At 52.9% G+C, this 27851-nt stretch overlaps 1 protein-coding gene across 6 annotated transcripts in view; it reads right to left on the bottom strand.

Moving 5' to 3' along the window:
• IKBKB (inhibitor of nuclear factor kappa B kinase subunit beta) overlaps window positions 1–23430 on the bottom strand; it is a 61169-nt gene extending 37739 nt beyond the window's left edge. For 3 of the 6 annotated variants that reach the window (XM_060291720.2, XM_060291718.1, XM_030834238.2), the window contains exons 1-5: window positions 23338–23430; window positions 22628–22750; window positions 11934–12028; window positions 10459–10576; window positions 8077–8146 (exon numbers count right to left, since the gene is read on the bottom strand). In XM_060291720.2, coding sequence (XP_060147703.1) covers window positions 8077–8146; window positions 10459–10576; window positions 11934–12028; window positions 22628–22732 — 388 coding nt within the window. In that variant the 5' untranslated portion in view covers window positions 22733–22750; window positions 23338–23430. Of the gene's footprint in view, window positions 1–8076; window positions 8147–10458; window positions 10577–11933; window positions 12029–12987; window positions 13010–16885; window positions 16964–22627; window positions 22751–22874; window positions 23078–23337 lie in introns of those variants that run through there. The other 3 variants (XM_060291719.2, XM_060291721.2, XM_060291722.2) reach the window with 3 other exon arrangements.
• Window positions 23431–27851: the final 4421 nt, after the last annotated feature.

Below are 27851 nucleotides of genomic sequence, written 5' to 3'. Positions count from 1 at the left end.
AGAGAAGTCCTCCGCAGAAAACAAGGGATCAGATATGCTGATTAAAGACTTTCATGCTGAATGTTTCCTGAAAACACTGGAGAAAGTCTAACTGAGAGTTAAACACCCAACTTCAGGGACTTCCCTGGTGGCTCAGTGGTTAAGAATCTGTCTGCCAATGCAGGGGACACAGGTTCGATCCCTGGTCCGGGAAGATCCCACATGCCGCGAAGCAACTAAGCCCGTGCGCCACAACTACTGAGCCTGTGTTCTAGAGCCTGTGAGCCACAACTACTGAGCCCGCGTGCCACAACTACTGAAGCCCACGTGCCTGTAGCCCGTGCTCTGCAACAAGAGAAGCCACTGCAATGAGAAGCCCGCACACCACATCGAAGAGTAGTCCTCGCTCTTTGCAACTAGAGAAAGCCCGCGTGCAGCAACGAAGACCTAACGCAGCCAAAAATAAATAAATAAAATAAATAAATTTATTTTAAAAATAAATAGATAAACACGCAACTTCCATCTTCTCGGGGATGTTCCATCCGCACATTAAGTCAAATCGCAAAACCTCTCCTTAAATCTGCCCCTTTTTCTTTTTTTTTTTAATAAATTTATTTATTTGTTTTGGCTGCATTGGGTCTTCGCTGCTATGCGCAGGCTATTCTCTAGCTGCGGTGAGCGGGGGCCACTCTCTGTTGTGGTGCACGGGCCTCTCATTGAGGTGGCCTCTCTTGTTACGAAGCACGGGCTCCAGGCATGCCGGCCTCAGTAGTTGTGGCACGTGGGCCCAGTTACTCCGTGACATGTGGGATCCCCCCGGACCAGGGCTCGAACCCATGTCCCCCGCATTGGCAGGCAGACTCCCAACCACTGTGCCACCAGGGAAGTCCCTAAATCTGCCCTTTTAAACCCAGCCTTTGACCATAGAGTTTCAACATTTCACACCTGTTCCTTCTTTTCTTTTGTTTCATAACTGGGTACAGTGATTGGCTTAGGTCCAACAAACGTCCAAATGAAGGAACACATTCGCTGCTTTCAAAGTGTGCCTCACCAAATCCCCCCAAACATTGTTCTCGGTTACAGTAACTTTTAAAAGACATGCTTCTTATCAGCACTTTCATTTTTATTTTACTAATCTTTATTAAAGAATCAAAGCAACGTGTAATAACCAGTACTAATAATTGCACAGACACGACATTGCACACAGGGATGCTGCCACTGCTGCATGTGAACGAGCGGCCAGCGGAAGCACCATGTGGGGAGACCAGGCATGCCTGCTCAGTGACAGTCACAAAGGCCTGCTTGGGTATGTGACACAGTGTCAGGGTGTAATACATAAAGGCGTGGGTCAGTTTGTTCAAGAGCAGGATATACGAACATTGAAACTCACTGTATTCAGAGGAAGTAGGAACACAGACTAAGGCAAGGCCTCTGAAGTTAGATGTGAACCTCTCAGAGCCAGTGACACGGGGCACAAGCAGGGGAGGTGTCCCAAGAAGCTCAGGGAGGGCAATCAGATCACACGGAGAGCGCTGCTCTCGACACTGCAAAGATTGAGAGTTGTCACCAGGTCTTTAGGGAGGACAGAGGGCAAGCTGGTGGCCAAGCCAGTGATCACTATTAACAGCTGTCTATTTTTATGCTTAAGCAACTGTACATGACAAACTTGAGTCCTCATTTCGGGGGAGTCATTTATTCTCAAATGCTTTTTTGTCAACTTAATAAAGCCCGGAATTTAAAAATCCTATAGGTGTTGTTATACACGGTTTCTTGGACCGAGTGAAACGGTCAAAACCTTGATGGGCAGGAGCTCTTAGACAGCTCCCCTTACGGGATCAGTCCTTAAAAGGCTTAGTTCAGTCTGACGGTGCCCTGTTTTACACAATGGTACCTCAGGAGAGTGTCATGAATTGTAATTATCTCAAGCCAAGAGAATCTAATTTGATTTCAGTTGGATGGAACCTAAGAATTTGAGATGAAGAACAACACCTTTGTGTCTGAAAGTTTCTTAAAAATCGAAGCCCCTAACAATAGAGGTACTACAAGCGTGTAGAAATGGAAAAGCACACCACAAAGCAGAAAAGCCTGCAGGTTAATTTCTCATGTTCCAGTGATAGAAGTGTTGCCAAGCAGTACTCCGTGTGAACTTTTTTACACCACGCAGTGGCATTTCCTAGGACAGACGCTGCTCGGAGGGGTCCGTATCTGCCCCCTCCTGCTGTCCTTGTCAGGAACAGCACCCAGGTCTGGACCCCAGCTTTCTCTCAGCTCAAGAGGGAGACACAGACATTATAACTGAAGACGGTGGCACTCCTGGAGTTCTTACTGATGAGCCAGAATCCCAAACCACACTCCACAAATTAGGGAACAGACAGGACCAGCTAGACTCCCGCGTCGAGAAACAGCTGTGTAAGGATCGTGTCCATGGAGCCTAGTGACCATACCCTGAACTGAAAGAGATTACTAAGCTCTCTTGAGAATATTGTTGCTCAGGATACAGTCCTGAGCAACAATGGAAGAAATGGAAAGATAAATGGACCAGAGAGCTGACGCAGAGATTAGAAGGGAAAGAAAAGACAATTACCAGTTGGTGGTCTGAGTCAGCAGTGCGGGAGAAGGGCAAGAGGACATTCGTTCACACAATAAAAGCTGGCCGCATGCCTACTATGTGCCAGTCACTTTGGTGTCACTGGGCTTTCCAAGCAAAACAGGCTGGAAGGCCAAGTGCAGACATGTGGAGATTTAGTCCAGCTAATGGTTTCTTGGCTAAAAGAGCCCCTATGACTCATCAGCAAGGTAGCAAGGCAGGCACACCAAGTGCTGAGAGAAAAGTGCAAAATCATTCTCTCATTCATTCAACCATGCTCAGGAAGTGTCTTCATACATAAGTGTGCCAGGTGTTGTCAAAAATGTGCCACTGGATCGAACCGTTTTCTTCACTTACTGCACAAACAGTCTGGTCGATGGGCCCCAAACCCAGAAGTCAGTCCTTACTGTCAAGGACAGGCAGAGGTCACATAACAATAGCAGGGAAACCAAGTCCTGAGTGGAGGAGGCCACGAGGGCACAAGAATCCCGAGAGCGAGACCCACTGTGCTCACCAGGCCAGGGCGCTCCCCACGGAGTGGCAGGTCGAAAGCGCAGGGTCGTGGGGAGGGGCCGGAGCGCATTCTAAAAAGGAGCGTGTGGACAAAGGCTCGCAGGGGGATAGAAAAGTGGGTCTTGAAGTTGGCTAGAGGGGATCAGGAGAGATGGGAGGCTATGAGGTTTGGTCTTGATCTAGTGGTGGATTATGACGAAAGCATTCTTTCAGAAGCATTGAAAGATGGGTTAGGAAAATGGGAATAAGGACTCCAGGTAAGTGATGTGCTGCGACACTGAATGAGCAGAGGTGGTGGGAACAGAAAGGGAAAGTGCGATGCTCAGCACGAAGGAAAGGATGGAGACTCTTTTTTTTTTTTTTTTTGCGGTACGCGGGCCTCTCACCGCTGTGGCCCCTCCCGTTGCAAAGCACAGGCTCCGGACGCGCAGGCTCAGCACCATGGCTCACAGGCCCAGCCGCTCCGCAGCATGTGGGATCTTCCCGACTGGGGCACGAACCCGTGTCCCCTGCATCGGCAGGCGGCCTCTCAACCGCTGCGCCACCAGGGAAGCCCTGGATGGAGACTGTTTAAATGGGATGGTGAGGACCAGGAAGAGGGCAGGTTGTAGGAAGAGACGAGATTCGAGGTTGGCAGCCGTGTCGGGTAGCTGGCAGAAAGACAGGGCCAGTGACCCAACAGAGAGGACGTCAGGAAGGGATCGGCTTTAAGGAAAACGTCTAGGACTTCAGTTTGCAAGTGACTTGGGGAGAAATGTTGTGTAGACGTGAATATGGAGCTGAGGGTGGAGGTCAGCGTTCAATGTCCTGACTTTGGAAAAGATTTGGTGGATAAAGATGTCGTGAGAACGGCCCGGCACACAGAATACTAGTGGAAGCAGCGGGCGGTCACCCAGGTGCAGAGAGGGACACACAGGTTGGGGCAGGAACAGACAGACAGCATCAAGACCAGGTTCCAGGCAGAAGCTGATGCATGAGGACCGCGGGAAGCAGGCAGGCTGGGGCAGTGCAGCGGATGTCAAAGACGTTCTGGGCAACCTTTCTGAAAATCAGAACCTGAACAATGAAAAAGCAACATTCAGAGTCAGAAGGGCCCCTAGGGGTCACCCAGCCAAAATGCCTCATTTAAAGTTGAAGACGCGCGGGCCCAGAAAGTCACCTCGGTTTTCCAGAGAGGAAAGGCCCTCGTCAGAGGCAGCAGAGCTGGAGAGGCAGCGAGGCCAGGACTGAGAGCAGCTGTCTTCTCTATTATGATTACATTCATTAATCTGGTTATTTACGCCTTTCCATGTATTTATATACAAATGACCTGGATTGCTGAGACCAGGTAGTCATCTTTTATTATAATCAGCAGTGCAGTCAGAATGTAAGTATTCAACAGAATAAGCAAGGAAATCCACAATCACATAAACACAAAACAGAGAGCCCAGTGTTCTGACTCCCTAAAGCCCTGAGTTCCCTTTGGAACCCTCCCTGTCCTGTAAGGTGGAAGGGCTGGACGCCTGCTAGGAGCAGCTCTAACAGGGACAGAGATGGTGACTCAGAGAACGGAGCACAAACAAAATGGGGAGCGGGGGCCCTGAATGCTTAGAGGACAGGATGGTCGGTCACCATGGTACCCCAGACACCTGGAGAATCAAGATGGGTGCAGATCTAAGATCTAAGACGGTAATCGCTTACCGTCCCGCCCAGCTGGCCTGGGTGTGGGCAGGTCCCCGCTCTTTGGACAACAGAGACCTGGGCCTCCAGAGTGCATAGGGGTTTGCTGTCAGCTGGCAGAGGGAAACGCATGGCAATATTTTCCAAAGGATAACGAGCACACTGTTTAAATAGAGTCCACTGAGATACAACTTCCTGGAGCTATTTTAGGGTTGCTTTATGTGGAAGACAGAACACTTCCAGCTGCCTCTGCCACCTGTCCCCAGACCTCTTACTAGCATAAGAGCAATGTTCTAACAGGCCTGTTCGTCCTGGTACAGGACACGGGCTCACCCACATGCTTGCCGGGCGTCTGCTCACTCACTCATGCGTACTCTGCAAGATCTTCTCGGGCAAGGTAAAGCTCACTGGAAAAAATCCCGCCTACGTCTATCATCCTGACGCTGCTTTGAGTGGGCATCTCTGGGAGGCCAGGGGCACCGAAGAGGTTAAAGGCAAGTAGGTGTCACCCAGAGGAGAAGGTCGTGAATCTGACCTGGCAGGCAAGGGTGGGGCTCTGCCCTTATCTGAAGTCAACCTGGCAGGGACCAGCAGGGCAGCTCCACAAAGGGGACGTGCGGCCGGCCCTTGGGACAAACTGGAACAAAACAGGTTCAGGAAATGTTCCAGAATACAAAAGAGTTATGTTAGATGAACTCGCAGAAAAACTTTCGGACTTGGTCTCTGTGACGACATCCATGCAAAATAAATAAACTTCATGAATCTCGTACACAAATCATAAAAGGGAGTGAAAGCACAATACAGGCTTATCAGCAACCTCCACCGAAGCCTGCAGATCAGGGGGCCTAACGGCATCCCAGAGGCAGCCACTTCCGGGGAGGGACGTCTCAGAAGACAGCCACCTGCCTGGCTCACTGGACCCCAGCCTCGGGTCACAACCCAAATGAGGGCGACGGAGGTTTTCTAAAAGGGGTGCTATGAACCCAAACCCAGGGGGGAAGGACGGGAGGAAGGGACGAGCACGGGCTCACTGCACGTTAACACGGCAAGCAGAGCGTGTGCTGGGATTACGTGTCCCACCTCCCTCACTCCACCCTCCTAACGGTTCTCACGTGGTGAGTTATGTTCCCACCTCACAGCAAATAAAGCTGCTGCCCTTAAGAATTAAACAACGTGCCCTAGGTCACACTGCCAACAGGTGGAAGCGCTGGTATTTGACCTGGGTGTGTTAATTTAATTACATGTGGACAGCAGTTCTTTTAAATAAAAAAACAGGTCCTTATTCTAATTTCCTTTGGGATTTATTTCATTTGTTTGACAAATATTTACAAAGAAGCTCCTACATAAGGTACTACTGCTGTTCCAGATGCCAGGGACACAGCAGTGACTAAGTCTTGGCCTTCACGGACTTAAGTCTAGTTGACTAGTGCTTCAAAGCCTCATTATTTCCCACCTGGGGCCACAGAGAGGAAAGATAGGGAATCAGCGACCTAAAGACCTTTGATACTCATCCACCGACAGGAGAACGGAGCCACATAAGCACGTGGAGTGAACCAGTCTCCTGTCTTCATGACTGTGACTTACATGTAACTTATACACAGACACCTTGAATGCATCAAGGAAAGCTACCGCAGGAGGCCAAGGTAACTGGATGGGACACGTGACCACATCAAGGGACACGTGACCAGCAGAGGCTCCATGAATATCACTACAGTCACGTGAGGCAGTAGAAGGCTGCGTGAGCAAGTAGACGGTTTTGTGTACTTGAGCCAATAACTTAAAGACTTTCTTAATAACGATCCACTGAACGCACAAATAATCTCATGAGGGGAAGCACAATATTTGAGGGAATAACATACAAAAAAATGACTTGAAGCAGCTCTAACCAGAGAGAAACAAAATCAAAGTTGCCCATGAAGAGCAAAAGAATATTCCCCAACCTTCTAACCTGCCTTCAACCCAACAGAGAATAAACTGATGATGTGGCCACTGGGGCAAAAAACAGGTAAATGTGTAAGCACAGCATGGATGGGCCAGGGTGGGGCAAGGTGTCGAGGGAACAGGTGGGATCTTGGCCTAAGGACTGGACACCCTAGGGAGTCAGAGAGGGCACCTCCCACACACCCACACGAGGGAAGCAGTCTGGCCGGTGACGGACGCCCATGCTGGTCACGTAAAAACGGTGCGATGTTTTCATGCTGCACACCTGAAACTTACATGTGTTACCTGTCAGTTATACCTCAATAGAGCTGGAAAAAAAAACCCCAAACTGGTGCCAGGTCAACTTGCTCTTACCGTGAACCCCATCCACAGGACAGGGACACCGGCTACAGGGGGAGAGGGAATTTTCTATGTCTGACCGCTCGGATCCTAACCTTAAGCATGTCATCCCTCGGTTCCGCTCACTTCCTTCTTGCACAGAGTGAGAGGGAGGCAGACCCGGAGCCGCGGGGACCAGAGGACCCCTGCCCTCCCAGGCCAAGCGTCAGCCAACACAGCTTTACAGACGTGGTGAGACGGTAACAACTGGTGAACCTGGGTGACGGGTGTGTGGGTTTCACTACTTTTCCGACTTTCCTATATGTTTGATATTTTCCTAAAAAGAAAGTTTGGACGCATAGAAGGAAAAAAGAAAAATACAGCTTCGAAGAGGTTGTGGTGGCAGAGGGGTGAAAATGACGTCATTCCCCAAATCTGGGGGCAAAGGCTCAGTTATGAACTCTGGGTACCTCTCAACTTTACATCCTTGCACCACCAACCTCGGAGGTTTACCCCTAAATAATAGCAGGCACCAGGGTGGAGGAGACTGGATCTGACCCCTGCAGGCTGAGGTCAGGCTCCTGCTCCCCAGGCCAGCCGGGCTGCCAGCCAGGCCTTCTCTGAGGGCCATGGACACCCTCCTCGGAGGACACCACGGGCACCAAAGGGATAAACAAGGCCTGTTTTTCCTAAGCCTATGGCCAGCAAAAGAACCGCCAGTGTGGAAGTGGAAAAATTCACTGCCAAGGGATGAAATTCATTCAAAGGACAGACAACCTACTCCATCACTGGCTGTTCTGGGAAAGTAGGGAGTGGAGCTTTTCATGGGAAAGGAAATCTCTTACCCTATATACACCATCGTTCACTTCATGACTTAGTCCGGAAGGAAGGGAAATCTATTTGCGTTCAGTGCCAGCCCGACTAGGCCCTGCTGACATCCCCACCGTCCCTAGTCCTCCACCACCGTCTGTCCCCGACAACCCCACCTCCGTAGAGACCGAGGACCAGTCATCACCCCTCCTCGCCCCCAGAGGCCTCTCCCCGGAGCGCACGGCCTGACTTCCAGGGCTGGGATTTACCGATGTCGCTCAGCAAGGTGAGGATGGCTCCTTCCCGCAGGCCACAGCAGTTCTCAAACTGGTTCAGGTACTGTCAAGAAGGGGAAAGAGGCGTCAGGGGGAGCGCTCACCAGCCACCAATGCGCCCACAAGTGTCCTTCACCAGCCAAGGCCATCTGAGCACTCCCCGGGCCCTGGGCCTTGGGTGGACAGCCAGCCCGGGCAGGATGGGCAGGGTCGGTCCAGGCGGGGAAGGAGGAAGCATCTGAGAGCTCCTAGAAGCGCTCCCGTGTGTAACCCTAACCCTAACCCTGAGTCATTCTCAGAGTCTCACCTGTGTTGCGGTCCTGGGGGATGCAGGCCCATCTGAGCTCAGCCACAGTTGGTCCACTGCTCCCGAGAGCCTGAAGGAGCCACTGAACACCTCCCTCCGACCCCTTCCCCGACGCGGCCTTGCTGTGGGGTGGGGATGACAGCAGGGCCCGGGCAGTGAGCACTTCGTACGTGCCGGGCACCTGGCAGAGCCGCGTGGACGGGCTCAGTGCAGCCTCACCTGCCCCATCTCACTTCACCCTTTCTCCTGCTCCCCTGCCCAGGCCAGCACTGGCGGCATTTCCACTTCACAGGTGAGGGTGCTGGACGGGAGGGGTCCAGCCATCCATCTGCCACCACGGCCGCTGCACAGCAGAGCTGCCATAGGACACAGGTCCACCTGAGGCTCGTGCCCAAACGCTCAGCCCCTGTGCCCTCCTGGCCCTGGCAAGCCTGTCGAGGGACTCCATCTGCTGCTGGAAGCCGGCCTCAACTTCAGGAAGTAACTTCCCGACGGGGTGCCCCGTCGTTAATTCACACCCACACCCGCGCACGTCTGCCAGCCGCTCCCTGCGACAGGCACACACACGGCACTCCTTCAATCAGCTCTGGCTTTTACCCTCGCTCCCGTACTGGCCAAGCCTGTCTCCCCAGACCAGGTGCGGATTCTGAACTTTCTAGATACGAAGGACGAGCCACCTCATTTGGAGAACAAAGAGGACAGACTGCGGGCACCCGAGGTGCCCTGGTGACCACATGGACCAAGGCCCCATGGGGTACAATCGCTTCCCGCGTCCCCTACACCATCCTGCACCCCGTGCCAGGTCAATCACGCCAAAGTCTGTGTCAGTCTTCCCTGGCCAACGGCTCCCTGCTGCCTACAAGATGACGTCCAAAGTCCTCTGCCTCTGTGAGCTGGTCACCTCCCACCCCTCCCACGCTGCCCTCTAAGGACTGTCCACTCAAGTACAATGACACGGCTTTATCTCCCTAAACAGCTGCAGTTAGGAATCAGACAGCTGTCAAAGATTAGGAAGATAAAGGGGAAAATGGAAGCGTTGTCAAGTTCCCCATTTGTCATCGGTTATCAGTCCCCGGCCTGCGGGTCGCCAATGACTGTGCTCACATCCTGCCCTGAACCCCAGGATGAGCCCATCTCCCAGGATGGGAGAGCCACCCGGGCACACCAGCCCTCATGGAAAGTCTCCTTTGGAGAGGGAAGGTGGGAGGGGCCGGAAGAGTACTGGGAAAGCACGCGATGCCGGGTCCCAGAAAGTGCTGAGTACGGATGGAAGAACTGCCTGGCCATCCTGACCGCGCCCCCGAACAATGCAGACCTTTGTCCAGAGTGCGAGGTGAGGGGGGTGGAGACGAACAGGCAACCTCTTTTCAATACAAAACCAGCTTCTGCCCAGAGCTCTCATGGTCCTCGTGCGCCGGGCGCTATTCCCTTCACAGACGGAGGGGGGCCTGCGGCTGGGACCCACCGGCCGTGACCCAGCCTCTGCTGCTGCAGCTGTGTGAGGCCCGGACACCCACGTGGGCCCTCGGGGCCGCGGGGCCCACCCTTCACACGGGATCCCATCCATTTTACCCACGTCACGGGCTGCTGAGAATCACATGAGGCCACGTGTAAGAGCGGCTCGTGACACTGTTCCGGAGATCGCTGGGGAGGGGGACACACAACGGTCCCCGACACCCACCCCGCAGCGTGCGTTCTGGCAAAGGGACGTGGTGGACGCGGCGGGAAGAAAGGGAGAGGGACCCAGAAGCTGAGTCAGTGGGGCTCTGGGTCCCCAGCCCAGCTGGCCCAAGCCAGTCCCTTCCTGCCCCGCTCCAGGACCCCGGGCGGCCACATCTGGGAGAAGCCCTCTGATCTGGGCCAGTGGCCCCGACGACACCGAAGGGCTCAAGTGGCCCCAGCGTGCCGAGGGAGGAAGACCCGTCCTGGAGTCTGACCGGCCTCTCCCTGCGCTCGGACCTGGTGGGTCTTCCGCGTCACGTCAGGGACAGCTGCGCAGGGTGCATGGCAAGCCCCTCACTGCCCTCCGTGCACCCGTAACCCCGCGACCCCGGCCCCCGCAGCCTCACCTTCCGCAGGTCCCCTCCCTGGCAGTACTCCATGGCCAGCAGGGGCAGGTCGTTGGGAGCCAGGCTCTGCATGCCCTCGGGGACGTCCCGGGCGGCCACCACGTTGGGGTGGTTCAGCCTGGGGGGAGGGAACCAGTGAGGGAGGGCTGCCTGCAGGCACTGAGGGCCCTGGAGAGCGAGCGGCGGGGCGGGGAGACGCGGGGCTCACCACTCGCCCAGGGCCCGGGCAGCGCTCCTGTCAGCACCGTAGCCCCAGCTCTGGGCGCCCCGTGCAGAGCTCCGTTCTCTTCAGAGTGCCCTTGGCAAGTCCTCCCTGTATCTCCGCACTGCTCTGAGGCAGAGAAAGCAGGGGGATGTCAGATCTCACACCACTGGGCGGGGATGGTGTGTGTGGTGTGGTGTGGTGTGGTGTGGTGTGGTGTGTGTGTGTGTGGGGGGGTGTGTGTGTGTGGTGTGTGTGGGGGTGTGTGGTGTGTGTGTGTGGTGGGGTGTGTGTGTGTGTGGTGTGTGTGTGGGGTGGGGTGTTTGTGTGTGGGGTGTGTGTGTGTGTATGTGTGTGGTGTGTGTGTGGGGTGGGGTGTTTGTGTGTGGGGTGTGTGTGTGTGTGGTGTGTGTGTGAGGTGGGGGGTGTGTGTGTGTGTGGTGTGTGTGTGTGTGGTGTGTGTGGGGGGGTGTGGGGTGGGGGTGTGTGTGTGTGTGTGTGGTGTGTGTGTGTGTGTGGTGTGTGTGTGTGTGGTGTGTGTGTGTGTGGGGTGGGGTGTGTGTGTGTGTGTGGTGTGTGTGTGGGGTGGGGTGTGTGTGTGTGGGGGGGTGTGTGGGGTGTGTGTGTGGGGTGTGTGTGGGGTGGGGTGTGTGTGTGGGTGTCTGTGTGTGTGTGTGTGTGTGGTGTGTGGGTGGGGTGGGGTGTGTGTGTGTGTGTGTGTGGTGTGTGTGTGTGCGCGCGCACGTGCACCTGCAAACAAGGGGACGCCTCCCCTTTCCCTGAGCTCCAGCAAGGAGCCCCTGTTTGGGACCTGCTGGTCTGCGAGCTTCCCCACATGCCTTCCTGGCTGGGAGGGCACCCTGGAGGAACGGACGGCAGCAACAGGCTCAGGGCACGGGAGACTCACAAACCAGCTCGGAATTGGAAACACTGGAGAAAAAAGGACTTTTGCCAACAAAGGAAAAGTCACTGCGATGGCTATTTTAAATAATTGAATATAACAAAGAAAACCCCCAAGAGCCCTTGGCAAGGCCAAGTGATGGCTGTAACTGCCACTCCTCCAGAAGTCACCCCTCTGGACAGTGGGGCTGGGGTCCTTATTGAGAGACTGGGATTTATGACTCCTGCCCAGACAGAACTGGGGCTGCTGCTCCACATCCCAAAGCTCGGCCTGCTAGCTCCCTCCACTCATTCCGACGTCCCAGGCCCCCGGCCCTGCGGCCCCCGGCCCTGTGGTCCCGCACCCGGGCGCACTCGTGCACCAGGTCCTCACCTCCTCATGATCTGGATCTCCAGGCACCAGCGCTCGCGGTTCCGGGGACTAAGCTCCTGCCGGCACTGCTTGATAGCGATCTGTTCGCCCGTTTCCTGCAGAGGACACGTACGGGAGGATCAGAGAAAGCCGAGGGTCAAATCCGAAGCTGTCTCCCTAGGACCTGGAGCACGGACCGCCATCCCCGCCAGGCTCCCGAGGTCTGCATGGGTGCCCACTTGAACACACGTCCCCCCGCCACCTCCAGCCCGTCACGTGGGTCCCCACCAGCCCCAGCTCCCAGCCTGCCCCCTCCCCTCATCTCTATCCATCCCAAGTCCACACGGAGGCCTTGCTCCGTCCCCACCTCCTCCACGAGACCTCTGCCGGCCACTCCTGCCCCAGAGGGTCCTCACTCCTCAGACCCCAACGCTGCTGGACGTGACCTCCGACCCATGCAAAGGGCACTTCCCTGCACTTCAACCTAACGGTTAATGCCCTGGCTTCAGTCTTCATGCTTCTCCCTCTGGGGGGTTTCTCTCTCCAGAGAGAATGCAAGCCTGGTATAGAAGATGGAACACAGGCTGATTCAAATCCCGATGCAGCCATGTACCAGCTCTGTGACCCTCGGCAGACCACGAGGTCTGGCTCAGTGTCTTCAGCTGTAAAATGGGAACACTGACACCCACCTTTCAGGGCTGTCATGGAGCTGAGCCCCTAGCAGTGTCCAGCCCTTAGGGGTGTTCAGTAACACTCTTGGGGGCAGACCCATGTCACACAGGCACTCCAGGCATGTAAAACCCTTCCAGGCTGGGCTCTAACCTGCCTTTCCATCACCCACCGTCGACTCCACCCCAGGCGTCTGACGCCAAGTCTAGGTCAGACCATCGGCCCGGTCCTGTGCTCTAAGGTCTCTGCTCTGGCTCGTGCAGATGCCAGGCACTGATCCCCCCACTCCTTCATTGTACTTACCTACCAAAGACTTACTTTCCATAGGGTCACAGGGTTATTTTCTCTTTTCTCCGTTAAACTATGGGCCCATCCCTCCTCGTGCATTTAACCCCTAATGCAGTACCTGGCACAGTGCCCTCGACGGAGGCTCCGTGAACGAAGGCAATCACTACAATTCTCGTGAATGAGTGACTGCCTGGGCCCCGAGAATAAACTCTTCCCTTCCCCTAGGTGTCTAGACAGAACCAAGGACAGCGCTCGGCCGCCACCTCCTGGTTCATGGGGCCCCCAGGACGGCCAAGGGTCAGCAGCTGCCCTGGCCATGGCTCTGTGGCAGCAGCCTGGGTGCTGGCCCTGCCATGAGCGAGCAAGCCGACCTCCACCCCTACCCCGCGAACCCTACACACCTGCGGCGAGACCCCTTCCCCCAACAGCCCACGTGCCATGAGCCCTGGGACAAGCCCCAGCTGGTGGGACGGGCGGAGTGTAAATCCAGCAAGAAAAGGCTTCAGAACGGTACCAAAATCCGACTGGTGCCCAACTGAAGGATGGGTGTCCCACAGGCCCTGTCGGACCATTGTCTCTGTTTATGAACAGGCATACCGTAAGGAATCATAAGCTCTGTAAGTGCAGGAGTTCATTCGGTACAGACGGGACTTAACAGAGGCATGTTGAGGACGTGGCAAGGTCCCCAGGAACACATGCTTCCCGAGGGCAGTGGAAGTGCATCGCGGTCACACATCCACCAAACTAGCCACTATCCCCGTGAACAAGGACCCACCCGGGAGGAAAAGGAAAATGGGAGTCCCGGACGGAGACAGACGGTGTCCACTAAGACCCCTGACTCGCTGGTCAACAGACCCGTCCCTAAAACCGACATTCAAGAACAAAAGCTTCGGGAAGAAGGCGGAGGCATTTTTTGACCGTGAAGGCTCCAAGGCCTGAATCAGGTACTTGCCACACCTCCAGGGCACTCTCAGAAGTAAGTGGCTTTTATCAAACCCCCACGTGGCTGTGGGTAAGCCTCTGTCGTGCAGTCACCTCACATGCTTATTTTTTTTCAACATCTCTACTGAGCTATAATTCACATATCATTCAATTCATCTGTTTAAAGCACACATGTGGAGACTCACTTCCCTGGTGGCACAGTGGTTAAGAATCCGCCTGCCAATGCAGGGGACACGGGTTCCAGCCCTGGTCCGGGAAGATCCCACATGCCACTGAACAACCAAGCCCGTGCGCGACAACTACTGAGCCTGCGCTCTAGAGCCCGCGAGCCACAACTACTGAACCCACGTGCCACAACTACCGAAGTCCATGCGCCTAGAGCCCGTGCTCCGCAACAAGAGAAGCCACCACAGTGAGAAACCCGCGCACCGCAACAAAGAGTAGCCCCCGCTCGCCGCAACTAGAGAAAGCCCCCGCACAGCAACGAAGACCAAGCACAGCCAAAAATAAAGCATACACGTTAATGGTTGGGGCACATTCAGAGTAACGTGGCCAAAGCCACAGTCGGTTTTAGAACACGCTCATCATCCCCCAAAGAAACCCCACACCCATCAGCCATCACTTCCCGTTTCTCCCCAACCCCCTCCAGCGCCAGGCAACCACCCGTCTGCACTCTGTCTCTACAGATTTAGCTGTCTGGACATTTCATCTAAGTGGGATCATACAAGATGTGGCCTTTTGTGATGGCCTCTCACCCAGCACAGTGTTCCCCAGGCTCACCCTGCAGTGGTCCATGCCTGCCTCTGTGCCAACACTCCCTGGTGCCAGGCAGGCACTGACGGCCAGGCTGTGCCACATCGTTCACTCACTTTGCTCTTAGAATCCTGATCTCTGGCCTGGGTTCAGAAGCCCTATTGAAGAAGAGCTGACCTCTTTCAAAAACTGTCAGTCCTGTTGCTCTTGAACCCATCACTACAGCTGGACGAGTGAACTTGGGTGGACGTTCAGCTAATACTTGTCAAGAGTTACGGTGTGTGTCAAGAGACCACTATTTCTTTAATCGATGTACAAACAGGCTTGAGTTACATCTCACAAGACGTTCCATCCTCTACAGCGTGAACTTCCCGATTCCTCTGCTCTCGAACTGATTTGAATCTGCTTTCGAGTTTCACTTCCCACTAAGCGTTCAGACTAGAACGTTTTCGCCCAGTTCTCTGGTAACTTCAGCAACAGCCGCTCTGATATGCGTCTAGATGCTTGTTTCCAGGTGGGTGGGATCGCACAGGAACCCGGGCTGGGATGCCGAGATCTACCAGTGAGAGAAGACTGACGGACGGCCAGGCTGTAAAAGGAGGTGACGCCACTGGGAGCATCCACTCAAGCGTGTGACGTTGTGATGGACAGTGCCTTATGCAACAGTTTCGAAGAAGATACTGCCACGCATGGTGTGTTACCTCAGGATGTCTCTGAGAGTTTAAAACTCTGCACCTACTTTAACTTCAATACACAGAACAGTGTATTCCTTTTCTATTGCTGCTACAACAAACTGCCACCAGCTTACTGGCTTAAAACAAATTTATTTCCTGATAGCTCTGGAGGTCAGAAGTCTGGCAAGCACCTCGCTGGACTAAAATCAAGATGTGGGCAGGCCGTGTCCCTTTCCAGAGAACGCACATCCCTGCCCGCCCCAGCTTCTAGAGGATGCATTCATCCCTTGGCTCATGGCCCCTTCCTGCAGCTCAAAGCCATCAGTGACCAGCTGTGTCTTTGTGGTTGCATCACTCTGACACTGACTCTCCGGCCTCCCTCTTCCACTTTTAATGACCCTTGTGGTTACAATGGGTCCACCAAGATCACCCAGGATAATCTTCCCATTTAAGTCAGCTGATTAGCAACCTTGATTCCCTCTGCCACATAACCTAACGTAGTCACAGGCTCAAGGGGTTAGGACGCAGACATTTTGGGAGGCATTGTTATTCTCCCAAGCATAAACAGTATGCTTCCTTCATAAAGATAACAGGTAAATCAAACCCAAAGGGTAGACTTATTAAGTGACTTAGAAAATATTTTATAGACTCTACCTGTATATGCTGGGTGACTGTAGATAACTGTAGTCTTTTGCCCAACACAAACACCGGAGCTAACACACAGCCATCACCTGGCCCATCCCAGAATCCACAAATGGATTCTGATATTGAAGACTGATCCAACATTGGTCTCAACTGCCAAACGAAACCTAAAAAGCGAACTTAACGATATGAACACGGAACACATCACAGACTAAGTGGGCACAGACACCAACACTGACTCTGGACAGCTCAGCTTCGTCCTACGGCGGCAGGGGAAATCCTGACTTCCTAGGCCTGAGTGTCCCATGCAGACACAGACACAACTTTTCTTACCCGGTGGCCCTCTAGGAAGTACTCTGAAACATTCTCGTTTTTCCATGAGTAATGTTTCATTTGAAACAGAAACCCAAAGAGAAGGACCTTCCATTGCTAAAAACATACTGGCTCTGGAAAGCGAAATTCAATTCATCGTAAACAGACTACGAAGATGTTTTTGAAAGTCGGGTGGGGGGGGCTTGGTTCCCCAGCAGCAATGACACTCGAGGGCATGGATGACTGTCTCCACTTGGCTCGGAACCTCCCACTCTCAGCTCAGTTCTCTGGAAACCCAGACTCGGCCCAAACCATCGCAGTATCCGACGCCTAGTAAGCTGGGGCAAAATTCAGAAGTGATGTGCATTTTGAGAAAATGGAGAAAGGGGCCCACAGTGGTACCTACATCAAAGGCAGTTGATTATGAAGGTCCTCTGAGTGTCTGTGACTCTGCCTTTTGCACAGGAAAACACGAACCTCGCGTATAAACGTGGGTATACTCTGAAGTGAGGGCGGCGGGGGGGCATGCATCCTCAGACTTCTGAGACCATCAGATGGTGCTCTTCTAACGACAAGGCGACATGCACGGGAAGCCGAGAGGTCCCTCCACACCCTCAGGTCAGAACGCTGACTCCTGTTACCACGGCAACCACCCAACAGGCCTCTGTGGTCCAAGAGCGGGATTAGAAATACCTTCCTTGTTCCTTCTCAGGTCCTCCCTCCAAGATGAGTGTTTCAGGAAGGAGGTGCGAAGCTGGGCCCAGAGAGATCCTAGGGACAGAACCCAGGCCTGAGAGTCAGAAGGCCGAGGTCTGGCCGCAGCTTCACCCCTGATTCAACCCCGGTGACCAGTGTACGCTGAGACGGCTGACTCCACCCAACTCCCTTCGGAGTAAACACCTAACGGGCACGTCGGCCTCCAAACCCACCCACATGGGCTCAGGGGTGAAGCAGGTCAGATCATGATCCCTGTACTCCGCCTGGTGCATGTGCGACCTTGAGCCCATTAGGCCTCTAGGTCTTCATCCACAAGGTGGAGGCGACCCTACCCCTGCCGGTGCTGTCAGTTAAATGAGGCAGAGCATCTGATCCTTGAGGGCCTGGCGCACATTCCCGCAGCACCGTTCCCTTCCTAGCCCCGTGCAGGCGATGCTCTCCCCGTCCCACCACCTGCAGTCCACCTCCTGTGAAACCCTGCTTTGAGAGGCCTCCGGCCACCTCTGGCATCGACGAGACAGCATGGGTAAAGCACCCAGCACAACTGGCAATGACACTCCCGACAAACAGGAGCCGTGATTACTTCCTCACGATCCGGTGCTCACATTACACTCACTCGGTGTGTTCCTGAGGATCCACTTTATCCCCTCGACTAGAGCACAGTGTGTCAGGGCCACCTCCTTGTTTCCCTGACGGACCCCTGACGGCCTCAGGCCCGTGCTCAAAGTCTTTAAGACCTGAAGACACACAGACAGGCTAAAGTGAGCTTAGTGTCGTCCAGTGAGGGGACAAGTAGAGCCAGCGCCACTTCTAGAGGGGTAACCGGTGTGTCCTCAGGGACCAGGGCAGCAACTCCCAGCCTTTCCCATCACAGCGCACAGAGTAAGTATGTGGTATCTGTGAGGTACCCTGGGACGTGTCCAGAGGCTTCCAGGGCGTAGCAGCGCCACATCTGGCCCAGACAAGCTGAGAGCAGAGGGGATCGATATCTTAGCTTCTTTCAAATCCGTGTGGGAGGCTGTGGCCCAGAGCCCTGAAGCTGCCGACACCAGAGCCAGGACTTGAGCCCAGGCTGTGCGACTGCAAGTCCTGAGTTTTCTCCCCCTCGCTCCCGAAGGGGGCTGCAGCTGAGGTCACAGAGGTCCCCGCCTCTTCTTCTTCTTCCTTTGTGTTTGACAAACACCTTATTGAAAATATCAGCCCATCCAGAAAGTACTGACCCTTGGGCTGAAGATTTAAGGGAGTATCCACACAGCAAGGATTGTCAAGGCCCATGCTTGGTAAGAGAACCAAAAAACTCAAGGAGACAGGTAGGGTCATTTGTTGCACTGCCCTTCCTCCGTGGGAAATATTCACTTTAGGGTTCTCTGTTTAGCAAGGAAGACTTATACATTTTGTCATCCAAAGGGGTGTTTTTCCTTTAGTGCTTCAACTGAGCCTGTTCCGAGGTGTCCCTGACCTTGGATCCCCACCTTGGAGAAGCCACAAGCCAGTGGAGGAGGCATGAGGCTGGGATTCAAACAGATGTAGGTTCAGAAGATTCCCGCTCCTTTACTTACTAGCTTAGCCTCTCTGAGTAAGGGGTTGACTTCTCTATGCTTCAGTTTCCTCAGTTATAAAATGGGAGTAAAGACAACAGTACTTCCATTTAGGGTGGTTGAGCAGACTGGAGATAACGCATGTGAAAACACCTCGCCCATGCTGGCATACAGGACGTTCTCAATAAATGATGGGTCTGGACTTCCCTCACGGCGCAGTGGTGAAGAATCCACCTGCCAGTGCAGGGGACACGGGTTCAAGCCCTGGCCCGGGAAGATCCCACATGCCGCGGAGCAACTAAGCCCGTGCGCCACAACTACTGAGCCTGCGCTCTAGAGCCCGCGAGCCACAACTACTGAAGCCCGCGTGCCTAGAGCCCGTGCTCCGCAACAAGAGAAGCCACCACAATGAGAAGCCCGCGCACGGCAACGAAGAGTAGCCGCTGCTCACCACAACTAGAGAAAGCCCGCACGCAGCAACGAAGACCCAACGCAGCCAAAAATTAAAATTAATTAATTAATTTAAAAAATACTGAAAAAAAATGATGGGTCTGCTCATTAGTCTGACTCATCTGACTGAGGACACCAATGCTTAGGCTCCTTTATGCTTCTCCTGTGATGAAGGACAAATACTCTCTCTTGTAGACAAGGTACACGGCGTATTAGGAAAACGTACATGGTTGTCATGTCGAATATAAGCAATTACTGTGCCCGACGGGAGTTAAGTAACCACCACCCTATCCCAGCTGCTCTCCTCCAGAGGTTCTGAAAGCAGAGGTGCCCCCCCACCCCGAGAACACGCTCGTGTTGATTCTGAACACCGATTAAAGACCCTCCCCTAAGCACCCAGAGCAGCCCAGGGATTTCCCCAAGGGGGGACGCCAGGAGGACCTGGAGTGCTTCCTGGACGGAGCCAGGCCCCGGGCCAGTGCTCACGACACACCTGGGAACGCTGGACACCTCTCCCCCAGCCCCTCACTGTCCACTCCACCCCTGTGTCCTGCCAATGTCACCCTGAAAAGCTCTTAAATCTGCCCACTTCCCCCCACGTCCACCACCATCAGCCCAGTCCAATCTCGCACCCGGACTGCTCCAGAAACCTCTTACTTAACTGGTCTCCCCAACAGACAGGGCAGTGCCAGTGGGGGCCCAGTACGGATCTCGAGAGCTGACTGCTAATACTCAGGAATTTGGTGAGAAAGGAGGTTAAACCGCCAGCGGCAAGAAACAAGCCGCAGTGGGAGCCTTCACGCTGCAGGAGTAGGGGAGTTTTTTCGGAGAGCTGACCTCCCAGCCCAGCAGTGCCTGGGCCCCGCCATGTGTTCCTGCAGCCCAAGCGGGGCTCCCTGAAGCAGCCCTTCCCCTCTCAGCCCTTCCGCTCACATCCACCTGCCATGACCTACCCCTCCCAACCCCCCGGCAGGGGCTCTGAACAGGCCGCGCCCTGGGCCTGGAATCCTCCTCCCGCCTTCTCTGCCCGGCTAGCTTCCACCAACCCTCAGGGCTCCTGTCCAGCGCTGCTTCCTTGGGGCAGCCTTCCAGACCCCCTGACAGACCCCGGCCTCCGGTACAAGGTCTCACTGCACCGGGCCCCTCTCCTGGGTCGCGATGATCACAGCTGGGAGCTTACATTTATAACACTTGATGAATGGCTCTTTCCCTTCTCCAGAAACCAAGAGTGAATGACCCTGTGCACCTAACACACGTGTAACACGAAAAGAGTCTCTGGTGCGGGGGGGCAGTGAAAGAAGCCCAAAGCCAGGCAGAGCCCAGGCTGATGGGAACACCCCTAGGCAGAAAACCACGCAGTGCGCGAGGCTGCCCGAACGAGCGAGGGTGAAGGGTTCAGTGAGAACCAGCTCCCATGGGACGAGGGGTCCTGCCTGCCGGCTCTGTGGGAGGTGGTCTACACGGGGTCCTGGCGGCAGGGGCAGAATGCACACAGAGACGTCCAGGAGAGAGGGGCTCGTCCCACACAGGGCTCAGCTGGGAGCCGACGGGGGAGAGGCAGGGAGTGGAGAGGCCGCAAACGGGAGAACAAGAGCTCGGCCTTTGGCTTTCTAAAAATTAAGGTTTCTGAACAGAAGAAACTGGAAAGCAGTAATTCTAGAGAACAAGTCCATACACATACACACACACACACACACACACTCTTGGGCTCGCAGCTATAAAGCCAGAAACAAACTCCAACTGACAAGCGTATTCCAAGCCCAGAGAGCAGATGGAGGCCACTTGGGGTGAGACGTGGCAGACACTCAGCACATCCTGATAGAACTCCTCCTGCAGGAAACCAAGACGTCTCCAGTTCAGCTGCAGCGGGACACTTGCTATAGTCAAGACTCCAGAAGCCCTGGCCTGTCTGGAAGCAGCCCGGCCCAGGTCTGCGTGGGGCTGTGGAAGGATCTGACTCTCCTGTCGTGATGCCAGGCCCCTGGCTGCACCCCCTACACCCCTCCCTCAACCCCGTCCCAGCCACAGGGTTGGCTGGAATTGGCGTCTCCTGGGTGAGTGTGAGAATTACCAGCTGCAGGACTGTCCTCTGCCCTCCAGCTCTGGCTCTCACATTCCTCCAGGGGCCGCTTCATCCACTCAGAGCTGACAGGGTTCAGGGCAGGGCCTTCCAGTTGATACAGGAGGGTGGCTGTCTGAGATGGCCCTCTGCCATGGCTGGCCGGGGGCCTGGATGACCCTCCCTGCTGGCTGCAGCCAGGCTCCTGGGAAGCGGTACAAAATTTTCCACCTCTTGAGTCCAAAAAGATGCTCGCGGCCCTTGATTAAAAAGCAGGAGCCTTCTTCCCTCAGGGGCTCTGGCGTGTCTGAATTTTGGGTCAAGAAACTAGTATTATCTATTTGGTGAGAGGGGGCTCCCTCAAGCAGTGGTCTCCAAATTGGGTATATGTAGGGGTTTCCCAAGACTGGAATCCAAAAAATAAACACGAAATGAAGCTTTCCTGATATTAACCGTACAGCACCGTCCTCAGATCATCTGTCAGGACACGTGCCGCTTCTGACACTCGAGGGATCCCAAGGAAAATGGGCATTCCACAGGCAGGGGATGGAGGACGTGCTGCAGGTTCCGTGTGCCCCACTTTGGTAGAATTATGGATGGTATTATCCCATTTTAACAAAATAACTCTCATAAAATGGACGAATGGCTTAAAGACACTGCTGTGGAGAATTTCAGTGCATGTAACACCAGTACAAACAAACAGTAATATGGAAGACCTAACGCTTGTGGGGTGAGAAGCTCACGTCAGACACATAAGGAATAAAAACAATGAGGATCACTTTGTTATACAGCAGAAACTAACACACAATTGTGAAGCAATCATAGTCCAATAAAGATGTTTAAAACAAAACAATCAGGGCTTCCCTGGTGGCGCAGTGGTTGAGAGTCCGCCTGCCGATGCAGGGGACACAGGTTCGTGCCCCGGTCCGGGAAGATCCCACATGCCGCGGAGCGGCTGGGCCCGTGGGCCATGGCCACTGGGCCTGCGCGTCCGGAGCCTGTGCTCCGCAACGGGAGAGGCCACAACAGTGAGAGGCCCGCGTACCGCAAAAAAAAAAAAAAAAAAATCAGGATCTAGCAGAGCTATAAACAAATCGGTCCAAAGAATTCAAAACTATAAAAATTATTTGAAATACGGATGTTCACCCACCATCCTTACCGATAGTTCTCACTTTCGTGTGTCTCTGTATAATTCGTGCTGTGAAGTATTGCAAACAATACTGGGAAGACATCATAATTGGTAAGTACTTTAAATATTTTTTAAATTCTTTTCAAACATTTGAAAATATTTTATTATTTTCACACTTTAGATTCTTCTATTTTTGCATGTTTCATAACATGTAATATATTACTACACAATGTATTAGTAGGTGTTAGTCTAAGGTTAGCATAGATATGTAATTTTCAATATATATAACTGAAGCTGAAAGCTTAAACTTTTTTTTTTTTTTTTACTATTTATTTAGGTGACACAGTCATTAAAGCTTGGAGACCACTAACCTAGAGTCAGCTTAGGGGCCCTGAGGCCCCCTCTCTCACTCTCTCCCAAGAAGCCCATGGCCAAGGTGAGCCCCGTTCACCCAGGGAGCCCAGGGTAGGGCAGAGGCAGTGAGGGGGGAGCCTGCCCCCAACCCCGCCGCCCCCAGCTCTTCCCAGCGGCACCGGGCCTACCTGATTGTGCCATCGGATGACGTTCCCAAATCCCCCTGTCCCAAGCCGTTCTTTCATTTCCCAGGCCCCGCATGTCTGGGTTGGCAGGGAAGGTGACCAGCTCATACTGATGTCCTGCTAACTCTGTAAGCAATTTGGCGGTGGGGGACAAAAAGCGAAAGTTAAGCAAGAATGGAACACAAGGAGATGGACAAGAGATACTACAGCCCTTCCATGTGAAAGGAGAAAAATCGGAAGTGGTTTTCACCTCGTACATAAACCAGGTTGTTTGGTTTGGTTTTGGTTTTGGTAGCCAACTCCGGCCTTTCGCAGCCCCTCCACCGACCGCCCCCTCCCCAAGCTGTACGGAAGCAGCAGGGAGGAGAGTCCCTCAAAGGACAGGGCGCCCCACTGCCCAGGACCTGCAAGGGGTCCCCCAGCCGGGACCCCGCCCGGGCGCCCTGACCGCTGGCCGGGGAGCCTCCCCTCCCAACTCCCCGCGGTCCCTGCGTCACCGCGGCGCGGACGAATCACCGCCCCGTCCCGGGCCCCCGCCTCGCGGCCGCCACCCGGCACCACCCCGCCGGGGCCGGGCTCCGGGGCCTCCCAGCTCCCCCCGCCCAGGAACCCCTGACTCAGAACCCGTCACGGGCGTCTCCGCGAGCCTCGGAGAGGAGGGGTGCGAGCCCGCCGGGCAGGTGACACCGGGGGCGCCCGCCCGAGGGACTCACCTGGCGGCGGGGCGCGGGCGCCACCCAGACGACATTAAAGTGCGGGAATCTCAAACCCGCCAGCAGAGCGCCACTTCCTAAAACACTTCCTACTATGACGTCACGGAGCACGTGGGCTGCGGCCTTAAAGGGACTGCGCGGCCCAGGCCCCGCCCTGCTCCGCCCGGTGACCAGCCCTAAGAAACGCCAGAGTCCTCTTCAGACTTAGCGACTTAGACCTGGGCGACTTCTGGGACAGGGAACATGGGGATTTCCTCACCTGGCACCGCCGGGGTCAGCCTGACACGCTTCCTAGACTTTGAACTGGGGGAATTTCCCGGCCCCTTCTAGGACTGGTTTAGGGACGGTTTACAGGAATTGCCGTGGGCCTCCTGTTCTCGGGCTGCGCTCCCTGCCCTGTCTGGAGGCTCCTTGGCTCGTATCGAGAATGATAAGTCACACCTGTCGTCCCTAGGAGGAGTGACAGCCCCCGTTTCCTCCTTAAAAAAATAAAGAACAAGGGAAAGGATCCAGTAGCGTAACACAGAACTGCAGGTTCAGCCCCATGACGTCCGGAAATTGTGAGAACAGCTGCTGTTAATCGGTCATCACTTACCTACTTGGCATCATAATTAGGTTTTTACTATTGACTGTCTCAGTTCGAGGGCCTCATGTTAGCAGCCAAAGGAGAGGCCTGTGTGTGTTGGTATATTTACTCAAGCAGGAAAAAAAGTATTAAGGGCAACCTGAAGATAATAGCTCACTTTATAGAGTGCTTACTGAGTGCCTGGCACTGTCTAAATTCCGTGCTTGGATTTCCCCATCCAATTGTCAAGACCGTCCTACAAATTAGACAGTACTGCATTATTATTATCCCCATTTTACAGATGAGAAAACTGACGCACAGAGTGAAAAATCTTTATCCCAAAGTCACAGCCTTATAAGAGGATGATGATCTGATGTTTAAACCGCAGCAGCTGGTTCGTGGGTGCACACTCTTAAAAGTAGCATGCTAGTGCGTTCAGAAGGGAGCAAACTGGATTTTGAATCCGGGTACTGCTGTTGAGAACCTCTGAGAATTTAGGGCAAGTTATTGATACTTAGACCATTCTAAGCAGCCATTTCTCTTCTTTAAAATGTAGGCAGTATTAATGGATGGACTTGGAGGGTATTATGCTAAGTGAAATAAGTCAGACAGGGAAAGACAAACACTGTGTGGTATCACTTATATGTGGAATGTAAAAAATACAACAAACTAGTGAATATAACAAAAAGAAGCAGACTCACAGATATAGAGAACAAACTAGGGGTTACCAGTGCAGAGATGGAAAGGGGGAGGGGCACGATAAGGGAAGGGAATTAGGAGGTACAAACTACAACGTATTAAATAAATAAGCTACAAGGATACATTGTACAGCACAGGGAATAGAGCCAATATTTTCTAATAACTATAAATGGAGTATATTTTATAAAAAAATTTGAATCACTATGTTGTACACTTGAAACTATATTGTAAATCAACTATACCTCAATTTTTTTAAAAAGGTAGGCAACATAAGGGTGAATTGCATGAAATTATCATTTTTTAAAATAAAACAAAATTAGTTGAAACATCAGCAACAAAGATTAGCAGTTTCATCTGGTTCAGCCTAAAAGCAGCAGGAGGTAAGAGGGCACACAAGTCAGAGACAGTAGGGCTGGGAAGGCGGGGGTGTTGTGAAGGACAGGTGATAAGATGGTAAGAGCTGTGCCTGACACAGAGGACACTCCTGCCTGGACAGAGCCTGAGGCTGAAGTTTACTCTTAGGAACAGACGTCTGCTGTCAACCCAAGCAGACGGGTCGGTGTGCCCAGGGCTGCCCTAGCCACGCCAGGATGCTCAGAGTTTCTCCACTTATCCTATTGTTTCTGCTAAACAGCACGCTGGGCCTCAAAGCAGGAAGAGAAAAGAACATGAGTAAACAGTTGTAAAACACTTAGAATAGTGCCTGACATATTCTAAGTGCAGTGTAAGTGTCTCTCTTTTTTTTTTTTTTTTTTAATTTTTGGCTGCGTTGGGTCTTCGTTGCTGCACGCGGGCTTTCTCTAGTTGCGGTGAGCGGGGGCTACTCTTTGTTGTGGTGCGCGGGCTTCTCATTGCAATGGCTCTTCTTGTTGTGGATCATGGGCTCTAGGCACGCGGGCTTCAGTAGTTGTGGCTCGCGGGCTCTAGAGCACAGGCTCAGTAGTTGTGGCGCATGGGCTTAGTTGCTCCGCGGCATGTGGGATCTTCCCAGACCAGGGCTCAAACCCGTGTACCCTGTATTGGCAGGCGGATTCTTAACCACTGTGCCACCAGGGAAGTCCTAAGAGTCTCTTTAATACATCAATTTTTAAAATAAATTTATTTTCATAAATAAAATTTTACCGAGTTCTACAGGCGCTGGCCCCTCTCTACAGTGTGTTTCCTGTATGACATCACAAAAGGTTTCTTTTTAATCCTGTCACCACTGAAAATCACTGTCCCTGAGAAACTTAGTGAGACATCCAGAGATATGCCAAAGAATTCTCATTTGCTCAGCTAAAAATAGCTTGGTTTTCAACTGAATATAAATCTTTCTGATAAGTCACATATTACTGGATTTTTTTAAAAAAAATTAATGATGGCCCAGGAAGGAATCTCTGGGTTTTATCATGTCCTGAGATGTTTATCATGTTAAGTCCCTTTTTCCCTCCAGATAAGACGTGTCCATTGCCTACGTCTGGTCTTTATCCTGTTCTAGAGATGACTGAGCATTTTTTACAAAAAATATTTTCAGATGCAGCAGAAAAGTCTTCCTTTTCCTTCCTGTTTTGAGGCTGAATGTGCTATTTAGGGTAATCCAGAAACACTGAGCAGCATGAGTGCCCCGCACAGCCCTGGGTACCGCTGGTCTAGGGTATCCAACTCTCATTAGGGGCACCTAGAATCTTACTGGAGGCGTATGACTCACTGAGGGTCCCCAAGTGATGAGAGATGGGGACCAGGCAATACAAAGTCCTGTGCTGATTTGTTCTGCTCTAGAGGCGGTATGCTGTTGGTGATAAGGATAATGTTTCCAATGGGGTTATTTTAAAATAAAAGTCTTCTTCACAGGGTAAGTCAAAAATAACTATCCTCTTGCTCGATCTTTGAGAACAAAACAGCTCTGAGCTCCTTTGAGTGAGAAAAGGGTTGTTTTCTGAGCAATCTGGGAGCTGAGTCATAGTAAGAGAAGCCAGCTTGAAAGATAGGAAAGCAATAAAACAGACCACTTGGCAGAGGGAGGATTTCCCCAGGCCCCCAGCCCCAGAGTCAGCTCTGGTTCAGTGATTTCAGCAACTCTTTCACTATCCTTCCGAGTTTGTTTTATCTCAGCCCTGCAGGGAGAGAGCTCTGCAAGTCAGGACCTGCTCCTTCAACAAACAAAAAATCTTTTGTCGCAAAAGTTGGAAAACTCGTTCAGTTGGAGGACATAAAGAAATCCACCTTTCTTCTAGGGGAGATGATGGGAGGTGGGAATGGGCTGGTGGAGATGCTGAGAATGAACTTCAGCCCAGACCCTACGTGGCTCAGGGCAGAGCCGGCTGCAGTGAGGAAGGGAAGAAAATGTAACTAACTTCTATGAATGAGACCTGGGCCAGTCTGGCCATCATGCCTCAAACCTGGGTGAAACACGGAAAGCTGGGGATTTGGGGCCCTGAGTCCCCCTCCTGAGAGGGATGATAGCTGGGGGAGGAAATCAGCTTGTAAGCTCCCTTCATTTGTACATGCACATGTTTTTATTCCAGTAAATTCGAAATAAAGAGGAAGGAGCTGATAAAGCACAGCTGCCCATCCCTTGGCTGTGGTGGTGGGGAAACCGTGGATGTGAGCTGGCTGTGTGTGCTCATACCTTAGGATGTTTCTTAGCTCACCTTAGTTCTGAGCTCTTACCTGTGCTCCATGGGAGCAGAGATTTTATTCCCTGCTGCATTCCTAGTGCTTGGAACATCACAGGTGCTCAGTAAGAGTTTACTGAATGAATGGGTGAATTGGCCAAGGCAAAGACTTGGTGATACTGCACCCTTTAGCATTTGGTTATAAGTGGTCTCTGGAGTCTGAGAGATGTGGTTCTAATCCTGGCTCTGCGTTTTCTTGGCTTTGTGAACAGGCAGTTCACTGGTCCTCACTGAGCCTTAGTTTTCTCATCTCTAAATTGGGGGCTAATAATCATTAAAGAGTCTACAAATAATAAATGCTCGAGAGGATGTGGAGAAAAGGGAACCCTCTTAGACTGTTGGTGGGAATGTAAATTGATACAGCCACTATGGAGAGCAGTATGGAGGTTCCCTAAAAAACTAAAAATAGAGTTACCATATGATCCTGCAATCCCACTCCTGGGCATACATCTGGAGAAAACCATAATTCGAAAAGATACATGCATCCCTATGTTCATAGCAGCACTGTTCACAATAGCCAGGACATAGAAACAAACTAAATGTCTACTGACAGATGAATGGATAAAGAAGATGTGGTACATATATACAATGGAATA

This window comes from Globicephala melas, chromosome 21 (assembly GCF_963455315.2).
Source record: "Globicephala melas chromosome 21, mGloMel1.2, whole genome shotgun sequence".
In the NCBI taxonomy this organism is placed as follows: Eukaryota; Metazoa; Chordata; class Mammalia; order Artiodactyla; family Delphinidae; genus Globicephala; species Globicephala melas.
The sequence above is the reverse complement of the archived record's forward strand: the minus strand, read 5'-3'. Positions and strand labels throughout refer to the sequence as shown.